Here is a 15,120-nt window from a genome sequence, read left to right on the forward strand (position 1 = left end):
AACACACACACACACACACACACATTGTTCATTAGTTATCTTTCACGATAATCCATTAACTACGTGGGATAAATTACATACCACAACAAAGAAACATTTTTGTTGAAAAGCTTTTAAAAGAAAACATTTTAGGCGACGAGGTGGAAACCTCCGGAGCCCTCAAGAAGCTTGGTTACTACATTGACTCTTCGACCGGTGTGCTTCTCTGTGGACGCCACCCGAAAGCTTACTACTTGTGGGATCCTGTTACGAGGAAGCAGCATAAGATCCCGAGGCATAGGGTTCATTTCGAGGAGGTTTGTATGTCTTTGATCACCGAGGATTGTCCTGTTGAAGGTTTTAGCTACAAGGTGGTCCGTGGGGAGTGTGTTTCTTATGCGGCGCATAGTAATAAGGTGAGAGTGGAGATTTATTCTTCTAAGACCACCACGTGGGGCTACTCTGAGCTGGCTTGCAATGAGGCGGTGTCTCTCACTCCCTGGACTGCAGGGAGAGTGATTAAAGGTGTGGTGTATTGGCACACCACGGGAGGTAAAGTCGCCATCTACGACACAGAAGATGAGGAGAAAAGGATCGATGTGATAAAGCTTCCCAAGACGTTTAACTACGATGAGCAGGTTCTGGGAGAATCCTCTGACGGGTGTTTGCAATACGGATGGAGTAATAAGTCTGTGATGGAGATATGGAAGCTGGAGAAGGTTGGCGAGGTTCTTGAGTGGAGCATTCAGTTTAAGGTGAATTTCAAGGCCATGTGGAGGTTGAACCCGGTGGAGTCTGCGAGGTTCAGCACTAGGACTAAAGAGACGCAGCTGCTTGCGTTCTTTAACCAGAACTCGGACTCGGTTTTCATCAGATGCGACTCGCACATCTGCGTGTTTGACACGAAGACTCAGAGGGTTGAAGAGGTTCAGTACCAAGGACGAGGGTCTTCGTTCGTTTGGGATTACTGCAAGGTCTTGCCTTACTTTCAGCTATCTTGGCCTTGTTCTTCTTCTTCTTCTCTGTTGGAAGAAGGAAACATCTGAAGATCGAAACTGTGATGTTTCTTTCGGCAGTAAGTAGCTTTTATGATAACGGTTTGTCCGCGCGGAATATGAATATGATATAGTTTTTGCTTGAAATATACTTTTTTGCAAGTTTTTTTGGTTTGTTTGTTTGTTGGGTTTGTATTTGGATATATTGATTGTGTGAATGTTCTTAGTTTTTGAAAATTTTGTTCACGATAAATTAATTGTTGTTGGACCAAAAGAGGGAGTTATTTATTCTGGTGTGAGTGAGATAAAAAGATAGTGAGATTAATTAAGTTTACAAAAATCTGGTTACCTTAATTTGTTAATAGTTAGTGTACTCATTTATGTTTAGAAAGCGTACCTTTCAGATTAAGAAACATTATGAATTAACATATTAATAGGAATGGGTGAGCCTGCAAGTATGTCCTGATTGTTGGACTTTTTGAGATTAGTAGCCGTATACAGTGTCAGTAGTAAACAGAAATGCTGGTCGTGGTTATATCCCTGTTGCATATTCCTCAAAGAGATTCGATTACTAGAGGACACTATCAAAACAACATTGATATTGTATATTATTTAAAAAATGTAAAACTATACATTTTAATAATATTTCTATTTCTTATATTATATATTTACTTATTATTTATTATTTATTTTTTTACTAATAATGTTAGATTTCTTCTTGAAAAAAAGATTTTATGCTGAAGCCTCTAAATTTCTATTTAATTAGTATATATTATTTAAAAAATGTAAAACTATATATTTTAATAATATTTTTATTTTTTATATTGTATATCTACTTATTATTTATTATTTGTTTTTTTTATTAATAATGTCATGCTTCTTCTTGAAAAAAAGATCTTACGCTAACGTGAACATTCTACAAAGCTTCAAAATTTATATTTTATTAGTATATATAAAATTGGAGATTACGAAGATACTCGGCTATAAAAACCTCCCGTCCGCGTCCACATTGGTAACCCTAATATTCACTTTGTTTTTCTCTTTTCTTTTCTTTTCTTCAAGTCTCTCAAACCCCAACTTTCTTTCAGTCCAAAGCTATGTACGAAACAACCCTGACCGAAGATTCCACCTGTAAGATCTCTCTCTCTCTCTCTTTCTCTTCTCTTTGCTTCTTGCTCGATCGAGATTTTTTGTCTATATATATATGGATTAGATTTCATATGATTGATCTATACTAAGTTGTTATTATATTATTTTTTTTTGTATGCAGTAGGCTACACAGGGTGCTTCTGGGACTACAGAGATTTACCAATCCCTGAAACCCCTCATGGTATCAACCCTTCTCTTATTCATCTAAAGGTCTTAGATGCTCTTGAGAGCAAACTACTGCTTGGTCATTTGGCAATCTGGTTTTTCGCTGAGAAACCAATAATACAAGATAATTTTGAAGAAGCTCAATTATTCTTCCCCGAAGGAGGTGAATTCCTTTTACTTTTGTTTGTTTTACTTATGTTTGTATATGTCTGGAATGTATCATGATCTTTGTTTGATATTTATAGTTCCAAAAGATGAATCTGAGAGGGCTAAGATGATGATTAAGGCGATTCTTTTCTTTGCATTGGACAAAGATGGTTGCGGTGATGAACATAACAATCTGGTGGTAGTCTCAAATACCATCTCACTAGAACCCGAGTTAGTCGGTGTTCTTAAGGCTTTGGAATTCAGAAACCACAATGTTCTCTTGGTACAATCCGATGAAGCAAACAAGGTCAATATTCCTACCTTAAGCCTTGATGTGTTCTTCCAAAGCCTGCTAGATGATGATGACGACGATGACGATGATGAGAGTGAAGAAGAGAAAGAAGCTATTGCAAAATTGAAAGAAGTTATTGCAGAAAAAAGAAGAGCTCTCGCAAAAAGGAAGAATGCTCTAGAGAAAGAGAAAAATGCTTTTATAAGGGAAGAAGTTGCAAAAGCTACCACTGGAGTCTTCTGGGACGTGTCGGATTTCCCATTGCCTGAAGGTTTCTCTGTCCGGTCACTATATTTCACTATCAAGTATGCTATTGCTGAGGAGAATGAAGATCATTCGAGTGAGATGTCAGTATTCACTTACGGTAAAAGGAAGACATTGCCGTCTGAATATTCTGTTGAAACCCCCTTTTCCCTAGGTGAAGTGCTTTTTTTTTAACTTATCTCTCTTTTATTATTTTTCACCTGAGATTCCAACGATATCTTTTATTCATGCATGCAGGGGGAAATATGGTTTATCGTGGTGCATGGGATAAAGCTGCTAGAGTTTATAAGATGATGTGGGACATTCTCATATGGGCATTTGACAATCGTGGGACTGGACGAAATTTGGTGGTATTCCTCTCTTCGGAAAACAAGGAGTTTGTCACTACTTTTGCCTACACCCAGTTTGTGGATACTCTTCTCGAATTGAAAGAGAGAGGTTACAATGTACTCTTAGTACAACATGAAACCGAGAGCGCATCGGGATACCTAATTAGTTCTGTAAGCTCGATATGGCTTTGGACAAGTATATTACATCACTTCAGTTCAGCAAAAGATGTGGAGGTATGTTATTGATTCATTTTTTTTTTTAAAAGAGTCTTTTTGTCTTATTCAGAAAATCTAATAACAATACGCCATCTATCATGATGATCAATCTTATCGATCATTTGTTTTGTGTTTGGGTTGGTTTTAGGTTTTGGGGATGGAAAGATTGAAGATCGAGCTTCAGTCAAGGGGACTTAAATGTGGAGGGACGCTGCAAGAGCGAGCTGAAAGGCTCTTCCTACTTAAATCAACACCACTCGATATCCTCCCAAAGAAATTTCTGGCCAAGAGAGGAGAAATGAAAAGAGAAGAAATGAAGAGAAATAAAATTCTGGCCAAGAGAGAAAGAACGAAATGAATGCAAGAAATTTTGAATGATAAGCTCCCAAAGAAATTTCTGGCCAAGAAAAAGAATGAAGACATGACTTTTGGAACTGTCCAAAGAAATGAGAAGAAAATAGCTCCTCTTCACAGCCATTTTGTATATTTCTATTTGAATGTAAGTTAAATTGAACTCAAATCAAAGAACTTTTTTACAATGAATGTGACTTTGTTTGATAATGTGTAAGACCTACTATTCTACTTTGCTAGAAAGAAACGTCTGGTTGCAAACCAAAGTTGCATTGCCTTGTCATATTTCTTGTGAGCTTTCCCACGCTTAGAGTCGATACGGTTACAAATGTGCTTGTCGAGGTATCTTGCTATCAGAGATGAGTCTGTGGGATGCCACCGCCACTTTTGTAAATCAATAATTTTTCATATACTTGGCTGAATAATAACTTTGTTGTAAATAATGAGCAACAGATACTGTTAGTATTGAGCATATTAGGCCCTTTAATTGTTCTAGGCATTTACGGGTTTGTTATAGTCCATGGACTTGCTAAAGAGTAGTAAAGACAGATCTCACTGTGAAACCCTAGAGAAAACTAAGTTGAATGCGGTACACGCATAAAATGGAAAAATAAAAAAAAGGAAGATGGAAAAATTGTAAAGTTTACGTTTTATTTCTTTTGCTGCCTATATAAAAGAAGTGGTTTTCAGCCATAATGAAGCAATAATTAAATTTACATTTCTTGCTGAAAGTACCGTCCTGGTCCCCTGGAGCATATATTTATTGAAAAAGAGAAGGGGTTGGTGGACCTAAAATCTTCAGTTTATGGTGAGCCAATTACAGAGAGAACACAGTAAGAAAGAAGTGATTGTTGGCATTCTTGATTCTTCGCAGACGACGAGTATAGCTAAGTTGATTTTTAAGAGATCCAGAAACTGCACTGCATGTTCAATATATCACAAGACCTAGAGCTTAGGACGAGACACATGAACGTTTTACGATCGATATCTTCGCCTTCCGGACACTTTCCTAGAGAAACCCATGTGATATCATCTCCGAAGGTATATCTGATTTGAAACAAGGCAGTTTTTAAGGTGGAATGGTTGAGGGCAAATAGAAACGGCAACCAGGTTTATCCATCCCATCCCGTCCCGTACCGGGGCGAGTTCGTTTTCAAGTGGGTCAGGCCCGCGCGGGCTGCGGTCTCCGAAATGACTAACCCAATTTGCGGGTCGGCCCGCGGGATGTCTGATCTTTTATTGTCTGCACAAACCAAAAGAACATGATCAGTACGGTCTGTGAATGTAAGTCAAATTGGATTCTAAATGGCTTTGTTTACAATCATAGTGTTTTGTTTCTTATTGTTGTTAGTTGTAGTTGTTGTAAATGGTTAGTACTATGTATATTGTTGGCTGTTGTTTGTAAAGCAATGTAACGAGTCTTAATCTAGCAAAACAAGAGTCATTTGGAATCACTGAACTTGATTACATATTCTTTTAGTGACGAGACTTAACATCATAACAGACATAACATATACTAATGACAAGATTAATAAACAGCATATACATGTCCCTACCAAGACTTATCAGAACAAGACTAATCAACAACATATACATGTCTTAATACTGAACAAGACGACAGCTTCTTCCTCATCAGATTACTCTACATATCAACGATAACATATCAATACTACACTAAGAAAATATGAACACCAAATGACCAATAGAAACAGAACAGACCTTCCAACTCATGCACATGTTTTAGAAAAGAGACAGAACATTGAAAACACAAGTCCTAAATGATGAAGCTTCTTGATATGAGACAAAAGGCATAGAAGAACTTACACAACCAATTAGGATCTTCTCGATGTGAACCTTCTGTTATGGATCTTCTCTACTCCATTTTTTTTAACCGAGCCATTATCTTGTTCTTCGTTTCCTACATAGCATGTAATCGACATAATAGATTTAGAGCCGAGAATCCATGTTCTTTCCCTAATCATTATATCGACAGTAAAGAGCAAAAAATCACAAATCTTATTTCTTTTCTTACGTAAGTACACAGATGTTTGATCTAAACTCAAAAGACCACTTTTTCATGAATCATAACTCAAAAGATGAGAAAGAAGATGAAGGGGAGAAGAAAATAATACCTTGATCAAATAAGTGATGGATCAAAGAAGAGAGATGTGTGGAGGAGTTATCGGCTCTTGAATCCCCATTTTTCTCTGCTTCTTTTGTTTTTCATCAGCTGAAGAGAATTGTTTCAGATCCCGTGGGACGTCCGCAAAACCTGCAAAACCCACTCGGCCCAACTCGATGAAGCCCGATCCCGCAGCAACCCGTCCTGCGTATCCCGCAAATTTGTGGGCCTACAAATACAAGACCCAATCCTACCCTCTACAAGCCTTTGCGAGTCAGGCCCGCGGTCCAAGTCTAACATTGCCATCTCTAAGGGAAAAGCTTGATGATGCTATTTAGTTTCTTACTCGTGATTTCGGATTCTTGTTAAGATTTTCGTGTTGTACTTCCCACAAAGTTGAAAGCTTCCGCACCAAGTGCAGCTAAAGCAGGGGCGAAGACGAGGTTTGCAAACCTTCTGACTTCCCTGTCCGGGTCATAGTTTTTTTTGTCTGAACACGAAAGTCATAGTTCAAAACATATTATAAAGGCAAGTTATAGTTTGTCCTTTTTCTACTGTCAATTAGCTTTTTTCACTAATCCCGACCAAAAGAAATCTAAAAGATTAATAATTAAACTTTTTAATAATAAATCTTTCGGTTATAAAAAAATATAAGAAACCGAATATTCTTTTCCTCACACACATTGGAACACACCTGAGTGGTGCATCGCATGGGATTACAACATCACATTCAAACACAACCACACAGCGTAATTAAAGACATTAAACAAAACAAAACTGGAAACAAACTTAACGAAGCACAAAGACATTTAATAGAGTAAGATAGTAATAATCTGCTGATTCCGAGGGGAACCGAAGCTTGCCAAAGGATCGAAGTTGCCCATACGAGGGATAACAAAAGACAAACCAAGCTTGTCTTCATCAACCTTCGAATTCATGCAATCTTCATCATTCCATTCACACATAATCCACATCATCACCATAACGATATAATGATATTGATTATGATGATGATCATCATTCAGACAACACTCACCCAGGGCCGTGAGAGCACTAACAGTTGCCCAAAGCGACAGAGAAATATTTTTTTTTATGTTAAATTTGTCTACAATAAATATAATAAACGTTATTGTAGTTTAGTGTATAGAGTTATATTACAAATATTTTTTGTCATCTAAAATTCATAGAGAAAAAGTATTTATTTTGTTATTTACCCATTTTTTCAGAAAAAAAATAATTGTTTCATATCTTGTTTGGTTTCTTAAAGAAACCATGTTCTCATTCTAATATCTGTTTTTACTTACCCGTAGAACTTTTAACGAGGCTATGTTTTATGGTTGTCTTATATAAAATCTAACTAAATGAAATAATCATAAGAAAAGTTTTAGAATGATGCCCTAGGCCAATGCTTATTTTTTCCTCATGTAAGCACTAACCCACACGTAAAACACAACTCATAATCAAAAATCTCCAAGAGATCTCTTCTTCTTTCTTCCTACCTTTTGTGTGAGTACTCTTGTGTTTTTGGCCATCCCCTAAAGAAAATCTGAACCTCTTAAAACCCTTTTATGGTTAGATCTTCTGATTGAATCAGAGGATTCTTTTCTTCTTCATTTCTTTAGGGGATGGCCATAGTTTGCGTGTTTTGTGTTGTGCGAAAGGGAGTTTCAACAACGGAAGTTGTTAGAGCATGTCCATTGGTTAGAACCCTTGATGGGTTCTAACCATTAGTTTAATTATTAAGTGTATACTTTATGAAGTTAAGAACCCTTGTTAATGTAATTACTTTTGTGAAGGTCCAATGGAAGAACCCCTTTGAGGTTCTTAAAAACAAATTTTTTTAAAAAGTTTAGTTATCAAATTTAAATGTTATAGAAACAGAGATAAGCAAAGGTCAATCAAACAACATTTTGATCGTAGGTGCTGCAACATTCAAATGTTCATGGCCTATGTTTCACAAACACTAATAATCAAGCACAATGTTTCGTTTTGACAACAAAGTTCCAGAGACAAGAAGTGATAGAAAAAGAACAAACATGGAACTGAGATTGGATCAGATTGTTGTTCATTTGTGTCACATGCTACTGTCTTTTTAGATGTCACATGTGTGTCTTGGCTCCACTTGCAAAAGCAAGAGACGAGTCTGAGTGAATATACACACAACACACAGAAGCAATATACACACTATAAGCTATTGCAAACACACAAGAGACACAAGAAATATACACACTGTAAGCTATGATCACGTAACCTATGTTCTGTCTCATTAAACACAATACACAATCATTAAAAGCTTGATCTTAAATAGAAACTCAAGCAACTTATATGTGGGCATGTTAATAGATTTCGCAAGTCCCGTGGGTGTGTGAATCAATTACAGCTAACGAGCTATTCATAATCCAACACAAGTCTCTCTTTTCCTTTTATTTACATACACAATGTCATCAAGCTTACCTCCATAGTATCTGAATCCAGCATCTTGCGCTGCCGTAGAGAAGGTGAAAGATAGAGACCTTGTTAACAGTGGGTACAAGTTCTTGAAGCGCCATGATCCTTTCAGCTATCCTTTCCCTACGTAGCTGCAGCAAAGTTAAAAAGCTTTCAGCTTTACCCTCTCCATAAAAATAAAACACACAATGATAAGCAAAAGAGAATCTCAAATAAAAGTGGACCCTTTCTGTTGGTTAAGTGAAACATAACAGATCAAACCTTATGCATGCAACAAGTTGACCAACATCGTCATTACATGGAGATGGAGGTTCTAAATGTCAAATTCCTATATCTGTTTCCTTACTTTTTTACTTGTTTAAATTGATTCAAGGGTTTTATTAGAATCAAACACTAATTGTCTCAGAAAGCAAAGGAGACAAAGGTCATAAGAGAGAAAACAGAGCATTGAGAGCCAAACCTGTTGTGGTGAAGCTGGTCCAAGAAAGATGGGAGCTTTATACGAGCTAACAACATCCTCAATCATGTCAAGAAGAGCAAAAGAAGACGAACCTCGATCATGTCGACGAAGCGGATGACGTTGGGGTGACTGATCTTCCTCGAGATGAAAATCCCCAACGTCGCAATTTCCATGGCGATCTCCTTGATAGCAACCACGTTTCATCTACACCACCGAAAATGATCCCCACCCGATTTGTTGTCCCCATCGATTTCTCAGACCAGAAAAAAAACAAAGAACGAAGACGAAGAGAAGACGAAGAGAAGACGAAGAAGGCACAAAAGAGAAAATCCAATAATAAAACGACACGTATGGGGTTTCTAACAACTCTACTTCCTCTTAGTTAGACAGCGGTTCTCTCTGATTTTAGCATTTTTGATTTATTTTTTTTGCTTTTTCACTTTAGAACCCCTCCTTGGAACCACCAATGGAGGTGGTCTTAGGGTTTTTATGGTCTTGAAGACACATTAAAAGAGAGATTGAAAGCACCCATTACATAAGCCATAGTGTTCTTTTCACTTTTTCTTTAAAATATTATTTTTCTTCAATAATTAATCAGCTTTAGTATTACTACTGTACCGCGTGTCTGTTGATAATAGTAATATTGTCTTTCCTAAATTGTATATGAAAACGAATACAAATCTAACGTAGTTTATATATAGTAGACCGACATTAAAACTTTATGAACAGTGCATTTATATGTAGAGATGTATATGAGTTCAAAGTATACGACTCTGCAAGTCATTTTTAAGTGAGGATAAAATGAAATATTGGAAAAAAATGTATAGATTATTGGTGTAAAGGGGAATAAAAGAATGTAATGCCATTGGTGTAGGGATGACATTGAAAGAAATCAAATTAATATATTGGGAAAACGTGGAAGGAGATGATGTAAATGGGAAAGTCTATATAAAGATGTTGGGAGAATTCGCATCTTGTAAAAGGAATATGCCATTACCAAATTTAACAAAAAGATATGCCATTACCAGCCAGGCATGGGATTAAAACAACAAACTCATCTCACCACTCATTATTTTACTAAAAAAAGTATGAATGTAGATCGACCTCTATTGTCTTGAATTGTTGTCGGTTTTCTATTAAAAATACTAGGATTAGGAACCTCCGCGATATTGAAATTTAAATATAATTTTTTTTTAAATAACTATATATTAAAGTATTTGGAATGAAAAATGATGATACAAAGGTAAACATTTTTAGTATATAAACTATTTCTAAAATCTATGCTAAAATTAACAGATTATAGAATAAAAAATTATTAATCCCTAAGTGAAATTGAAATATGTTGTTTTTAAAGTAGTATATGTGAATGAACGATAAGTTTGTTATAAATTTTGTGACAAAAACTTACAAAAATATTGTATTTTGCTGCATTCCATGTCTTTAGTAAGATGTTTCCTGTATAAATTGCATAATTTTAATAGATTTGTATTATGAAACATGAAGAGAACACACACACAATTGATTAGGTGTATCTCAAAATAATTCTTATTTCAATATATTTTCACTCTTTCTCTCCTTCTAATACATATATAAATGTATATATAATATAACTATGAAATTTACCATCAACCATAGAAATATCTTCATAATTCGCTTGAATTAAGATAAAGGTGAACATATTAATGTAATGAGTAACCATGATTGTTATGAAGCATATACTAAAATCACAAATGAATCGTTTAAATATATATTTTTAGAAAATTAATATTTCAACGCTTGTCAGATTTTAGATTACATGAATTTTGATTGGAGAATGAGATAATTAAAGCTTCCTCTTATTATTAAGATGCCAGAGATACAAATAAATATCCAATATTTATATATATATATATATATATATATATATATATTTCTCTAAATATACTTTAATATTTTTGGAGTATTGACATTTTATTTTGTTTTTCTTCTTTTTTGTTTCACTAATGTTGCATCTAATAATATGAACGTCCTTTCTCTCAGATTTTTTTTGTTATTAAAAAATGAAGAAAACATGAAAAGGTAAAACATATTTAAAATATATTTTTCAACATAATTAAGTACGTGTACAATTCAGTAAATTTTCAGTCAAGTACTGCAATCCCCACATTTCATTACTAATTATTGCTGGTTTTTATTGGGCATTTTTTTCTATAATTCAAGTGTTTGAAAACTAATAATGAAATTAGAAGTTGTATCTACAATATTCAATTTAACATTACGGTTGCAAAGGAAAAAAAACAAATATACCCAGAATTCCTCAATCTCATACATCTCTTTTAAGTTATTATTAGGTTCACACTGTAGATTATGTTTTTGAAAAAAAAAACTTCTAAGTAACATTATTTTCTGAAAAAAAAATTATAGTAATTAAAAAAAACTTTTTAATATTGTTACCACCGTCAATTAAACCGTAAACTCTAAATCGTAAATCAAAATCTTTTGGATAAACCCTTAAACCTTTGGGATAAACTCTATTATTCTTTAGCTAATCTATTCTTTCCAGTCCACAATCAGCCAAGATGGCAACGGTTGTTAAGAAATGAATATAATCTCATTTACGCAAGCTATGCCAAATCAAGAGCGTTACTCCTCTTTTTTTTTTCTTTTGAACAATGAGCGTTACTCCTCTTATTAATTACTCCTTCCGTTCTTAAATGATAGACTTTTTAGTATTTTCACACATATTAAAAAAACACATTAAACTACCATAATAAATATATCGTTTTCTGCAATTTTCAATTTTCAATAACTTTTAACCAATAGTAATTCAATAAAGTCAATTAATTTTCTTGAAGTTTGCAATTTTATCATAGAAAACACAAAAAATACATCTTTCTGAAACAAATTTTTTTTCTAGAAAGTTTATCATTAAAGAACGGAGAGAATATTACACAAGATGGTTAAAGGAACTGATACCTTCTTAGAAATCTCTTTCAACAAAAGGTGTCTCAATCAACTGTACTAAAAGACGCACCCCTTAACATCCCGCCTCTTTGCAAAGGACACCATGTTGCTCCTTTAGGATTCAAGGTGTCTCAGCAATTACACCTTTTGGGTGCCGACTATATAATCCATCTATATATTGAAATTCCAGTTTCTAATCTATTTACATATCATATTTGATCATCAATCTATCCCTTTATATTTTCATCATCTTCATCCAGTTTTAGATGTAAGAATTTCTCTGTACAGTTCATCACCATCTCGTTTTCCTTTCGTACACGTGCTTGTCTTTTGAAAATTACTTCATTTATTTTAGGGAAGTAAATCATTCCAGTGTTTGTTGTTTTATTTAAAGAGACAGATTTTCAGAAAGAAAAAAAACTGTTCGGTACTGCATGGGAAGAGATGGAGTGAATCACGTATTCTTTTTATTTACGGTAATAAAAAAAAACAGGCGATGATGTAGATTTCAGATCTGATATGGATTGTTGATTCAATATATTGGAAACCCAGATATTTATTTATTGAGAATTAATAGAGTGAACATAATGTTTTACTGGCATTATTTTTTGGGATGAGAAATTTACTAAAGACTCTGTTCTGTCATTCCAAAAACATAGTACGCAAAAAAACATAGTACGAAAAGGACATGACAACAAAAATTACACGACATATTATTTAAATACACTCATTAAAATGAAAAAGAAATACTCAAACATAGGCTAGAAACTTCTACTCAGGCATAGGCAAGAAGGCATCAAAGAGAAGATATATGGAAAATGGACAGAAGGATGGGTGCAAAAGATGGATAACGTTGATATATAGATATCAAAGAGACATAATTTAAGGGTTGTATTGTTTGAGAGGAGACTCTTCGTAAAAAGACACCAAATATGACAGTTATTTAAGTGACGTCACTTAGAGTAAAACATCTTTACATCCGTTAGATGATAAAAACAAATAAATCTAACCGTTGGATTAAAAGTTTTTTTTTCCTATAACAAAAAGATAACATCATTAGTCAGCAAAACTTGGTTTGCTATTATATATAGATATTAGGGTCTTCGCATTAGTATCCTAATTCTTTATGTTTTTTTTGGTATGACCCAAGACCAAATTTGTACCAGTAGTTATCGCCAGACGCCTTATGGGCAATTTGAAAGGTGGTTTACTGTTTGGTGACAACATTTTTTTTATCAAATACAAGAAACTAATAGGCCATGCTTATTTCAAAACGTGAACGTTATACAAAAGAGAAACAACTCGTTTACACACTCATCACTAAGAAAAATACAAACAAACATGAATAGTTCACTCCATATACAATGGGAACTAATAAAACAAAAGAAAAATAGTTTGAAAGAAATTTACCTTACACAATGAGCTTTGGTTGTTGTCTTTTCTCTACCGTGTGGTTCGTTCGTAGACTTTCCTTATACATTATGTATCTCTGAGAATTCTTCCCACTCTCAACCAGAGGCCTACAACGAATCATCAGTTTAAATCTCTCTAAGGTTTGCATCTAGATACTAAAATATGTTGAAAAGCTTTTGCAGGTAAGAGAAAAAAAAAAGGATTTTACCCAAAGCGTTTGAGGAATGATCTGTAAGCAGGCAATAATACTTCAGCAACAGCAAGTCTTAGTGACTCTCTTAGCTCTGTGTCTGGAACTGTCCATTGTGATTGTCTCTGATGCAACTCATCAAATTGCATATTGAACATCTTGACCTGTTCCATTTTTTTCAATTTTTTTTAAATTGATCATTATCAAGTACATAAATATTGTTTTTGATAACTAATATATATATTGAAGGCTTACCTCTCTTTCAATAACCCTCTTGAAACTCCGCTGCTGTTTCCTCCCTCGACACCTCCTCCTCCGGATGAGGTCAACCCTTGCGCCGACGAGGTTTGTAATATCTACAAAATATATATATTATATAATCCCTAGTTTCTTGTTAAACCATATTATGAAGATTTTAAACAACTAGTTTAGTGTATAAAGTTTAGACATATAATAGATCGAACCTTTGTCCAAGCAGTTCTTTTGTATAGGTTTGCATGTTGCTCAACGACACGCCTATGCCTTTGAACCCAATCATCGCCTAACAAATCCTTAGCTTCTGATCTGAAAACATTTTATGATATCAATAAAACCAACTGAATGCGTTTTTATAAACCCTGATCAGTATTCAAACGCGAAACTGAACCCACCTACGCACAGATCTAACCATGTAATGAATGTTGTTCATCAAGAACAAGTGTGTCAATGCAGGATCTTTGTACTGTTTAGATTTTCCCTCCAGGTTGTTTTGAAGCGCCTGCATTATCCTCAATAAAAAAATTCTTGTAATTAAAAAATTTGTAGAATTTTAAAAGAGAATTAATCACGCGCTAGCGCGGGTCAAAATCTAGTATTTGTTTATATACACAGTAATATTGTAATCATTCATGAGAACTTCTCCATTTCGTTCTTATAACAACTAGATTTTTTAACCGCGGATAAGATATTATACGTATTTCTCAATTATAAAAAATAATGTATAATATTGTATTACATTATTTAAAAAATATAAAATAAGACTACATAACATAAATATATTTTTTAAATTTTCTTTGTGGAAATCATTATGTTGTTTGATTGTTGTACTTGATTCACATATTTTCATAGATATTTGTGATAGATGAATAACTATATTTTTATTATCAGTAAATAATATATATTTATTATATAATATAAGAAAAATGAAATTATTTACTTTTAAAACAAACTTGTCTCATGTTGGGGACTCGGTTATAAACATATCATATTCGAAGGAGACATTTTTACATTTATCAATCTTCTTAACAGTCAAGAAACAAATCTGAATATCAAAACAATATCTCACACGATCTCTTTGTGAAATAACTGCTCTGAAGAAATTGAATTTAGGCATCAAAAAGGACTGGAAATAGATGAAATAGATGTGCAGATGTGTTATCTAAGTCAGCTTTACAAAGTACTATTCATAGTTCATATATCATTTATGTCCATCCTATTTTTTTGTCCATCATTTCTTAAACATCTTGAAATAACTGATGCTAATTAATAATAAACTTTCGCCTGGCAAAAAAAAATCAAATTTGTCTAATTATCGCTTAAATATTTTATTAATATTATCTAAGAAGCTTTCAAGTGATATCATAGTTTAATTTTTATTAGTTTTTTTTGTTAATTTTTA

General features: G+C 34.0%; 3 protein-coding genes, 1 long non-coding RNA gene and 1 pseudogene across 7 annotated transcripts; 2 read left to right on the forward strand and 3 right to left on the reverse strand.

Annotated features, from left to right (window-relative positions):
* Positions 1–59: 59 nt before the first annotated feature.
* On the forward strand, positions 60–1,139 carry LOC125592807 (F-box protein At5g03970-like; the record flags this gene model as incomplete). The annotated part of the gene is made up of 1 exon (XM_048768225.1): positions 60–1,139. A coding segment is annotated over one exon (966 nt), but the record flags the coding sequence as incomplete, so codon positions are not given.
* Positions 1,140–1,330: 191 nt separating this feature from the next.
* On the forward strand, positions 1,331–5,130 carry LOC111213821. Its single transcript, XM_022715659.2, has 5 exons — positions 1,331–2,105; positions 2,245–2,451; positions 2,534–3,145; positions 3,229–3,554; positions 3,685–5,130. Exons 1-5 carry the CDS (start codon positions 2,072–2,074, stop codon positions 3,892–3,894), a joined length of 1,389 nt encoding a protein of 462 aa, XP_022571380.1. The 5' UTR covers positions 1,331–2,071; the 3' UTR covers positions 3,895–5,130.
* A 1,473-nt stretch (positions 5,131–6,603) lies between these two features.
* On the reverse strand, positions 6,604–7,227 carry LOC111213823 (annotated as a pseudogene).
* A 711-nt stretch (positions 7,228–7,938) lies between these two features.
* Positions 7,939–10,201, reverse strand: LOC111213822. Of its 4 annotated transcripts, XM_048768361.1 has the most exons (4): positions 9,010–10,201; positions 8,918–8,931; positions 8,464–8,588; positions 7,939–8,152 (listed from the first exon to the last, which is right to left on the reverse strand). In XM_048768361.1, the coding sequence occupies exons 1-4, from the start codon at positions 9,119–9,121 to the stop codon at positions 7,957–7,959; spliced, it is 447 nt and encodes a 148-aa protein (XP_048624318.1). In that variant the 5' UTR covers positions 9,122–10,201; the 3' UTR covers positions 7,939–7,956. The 4 variants fall into 4 exon arrangements, with proteins under 4 accessions (XP_048624318.1, XP_048624319.1, XP_048624317.1 ...); XM_048768362.1 differs by lacking the exon at positions 8,918–8,931 and having other exon boundaries at positions 9,010–9,877; XM_048768360.1 differs by having other exon boundaries at positions 8,918–9,809.
* Positions 10,202–12,398: 2,197 nt separating this feature from the next.
* On the reverse strand, positions 12,399–14,242 carry LOC111211138. Its single transcript, XR_007328541.1, has 3 exons — positions 13,928–14,242; positions 13,482–13,819; positions 12,399–13,380 (listed from the first exon to the last, which is right to left on the reverse strand). It is a non-coding gene; the product is annotated as an uncharacterized LOC111211138 (long non-coding RNA).
* Between the last annotated feature and the right edge of the window lie 878 nt (positions 14,243–15,120).

The sequence above is a fragment of the Brassica napus genome, chromosome C9 (genome assembly GCF_020379485.1).
Source record: "Brassica napus cultivar Da-Ae chromosome C9, Da-Ae, whole genome shotgun sequence".
Taxonomy (NCBI): domain Eukaryota; kingdom Viridiplantae; phylum Streptophyta; class Magnoliopsida; order Brassicales; family Brassicaceae; genus Brassica; species Brassica napus.

What these genes read in the sequence shown, in the direction of transcription:
- LOC111213822 (XM_048768360.1), bottom strand. Translation starts at nt 9,121, where the DNA reads ATGAAACGTGGTTGCTATCAAGGAGATCGCCATGGAAATTGCGACGTT. An exon ending in GACCAGCTTCACCACAACAG is followed by an intron (nt 8,589 to 8,917) that starts GTTTGGCTCTCA and finishes ACTTTGCTGCAG; the next exon opens with CTACGTAGGGAAAGGATAGC. An exon ending in TGGATTCAGATACTATGGAG is followed by an intron (nt 8,153 to 8,463) that starts GTAAGCTTGATG and finishes ATATTCACTCAG; the next exon opens with ACTCGTCTCTTGCTTTTGCA.
- LOC111213821 (XM_022715659.2), top strand. Translation starts at nt 2,072, where the DNA reads ATGTACGAAACAACCCTGACCGAAGATTCCACCT. An exon ending in ATTATTCTTCCCCGAAGGAG is followed by an intron (nt 2,452 to 2,533) that starts GTGAATTCCTTT and finishes TGATATTTATAG; the next exon opens with TTCCAAAAGATGAATCTGAG. An exon ending in TGAAACCCCCTTTTCCCTAG is followed by an intron (nt 3,146 to 3,228) that starts GTGAAGTGCTTT and finishes TCATGCATGCAG; the next exon opens with GGGGAAATATGGTTTATCGT.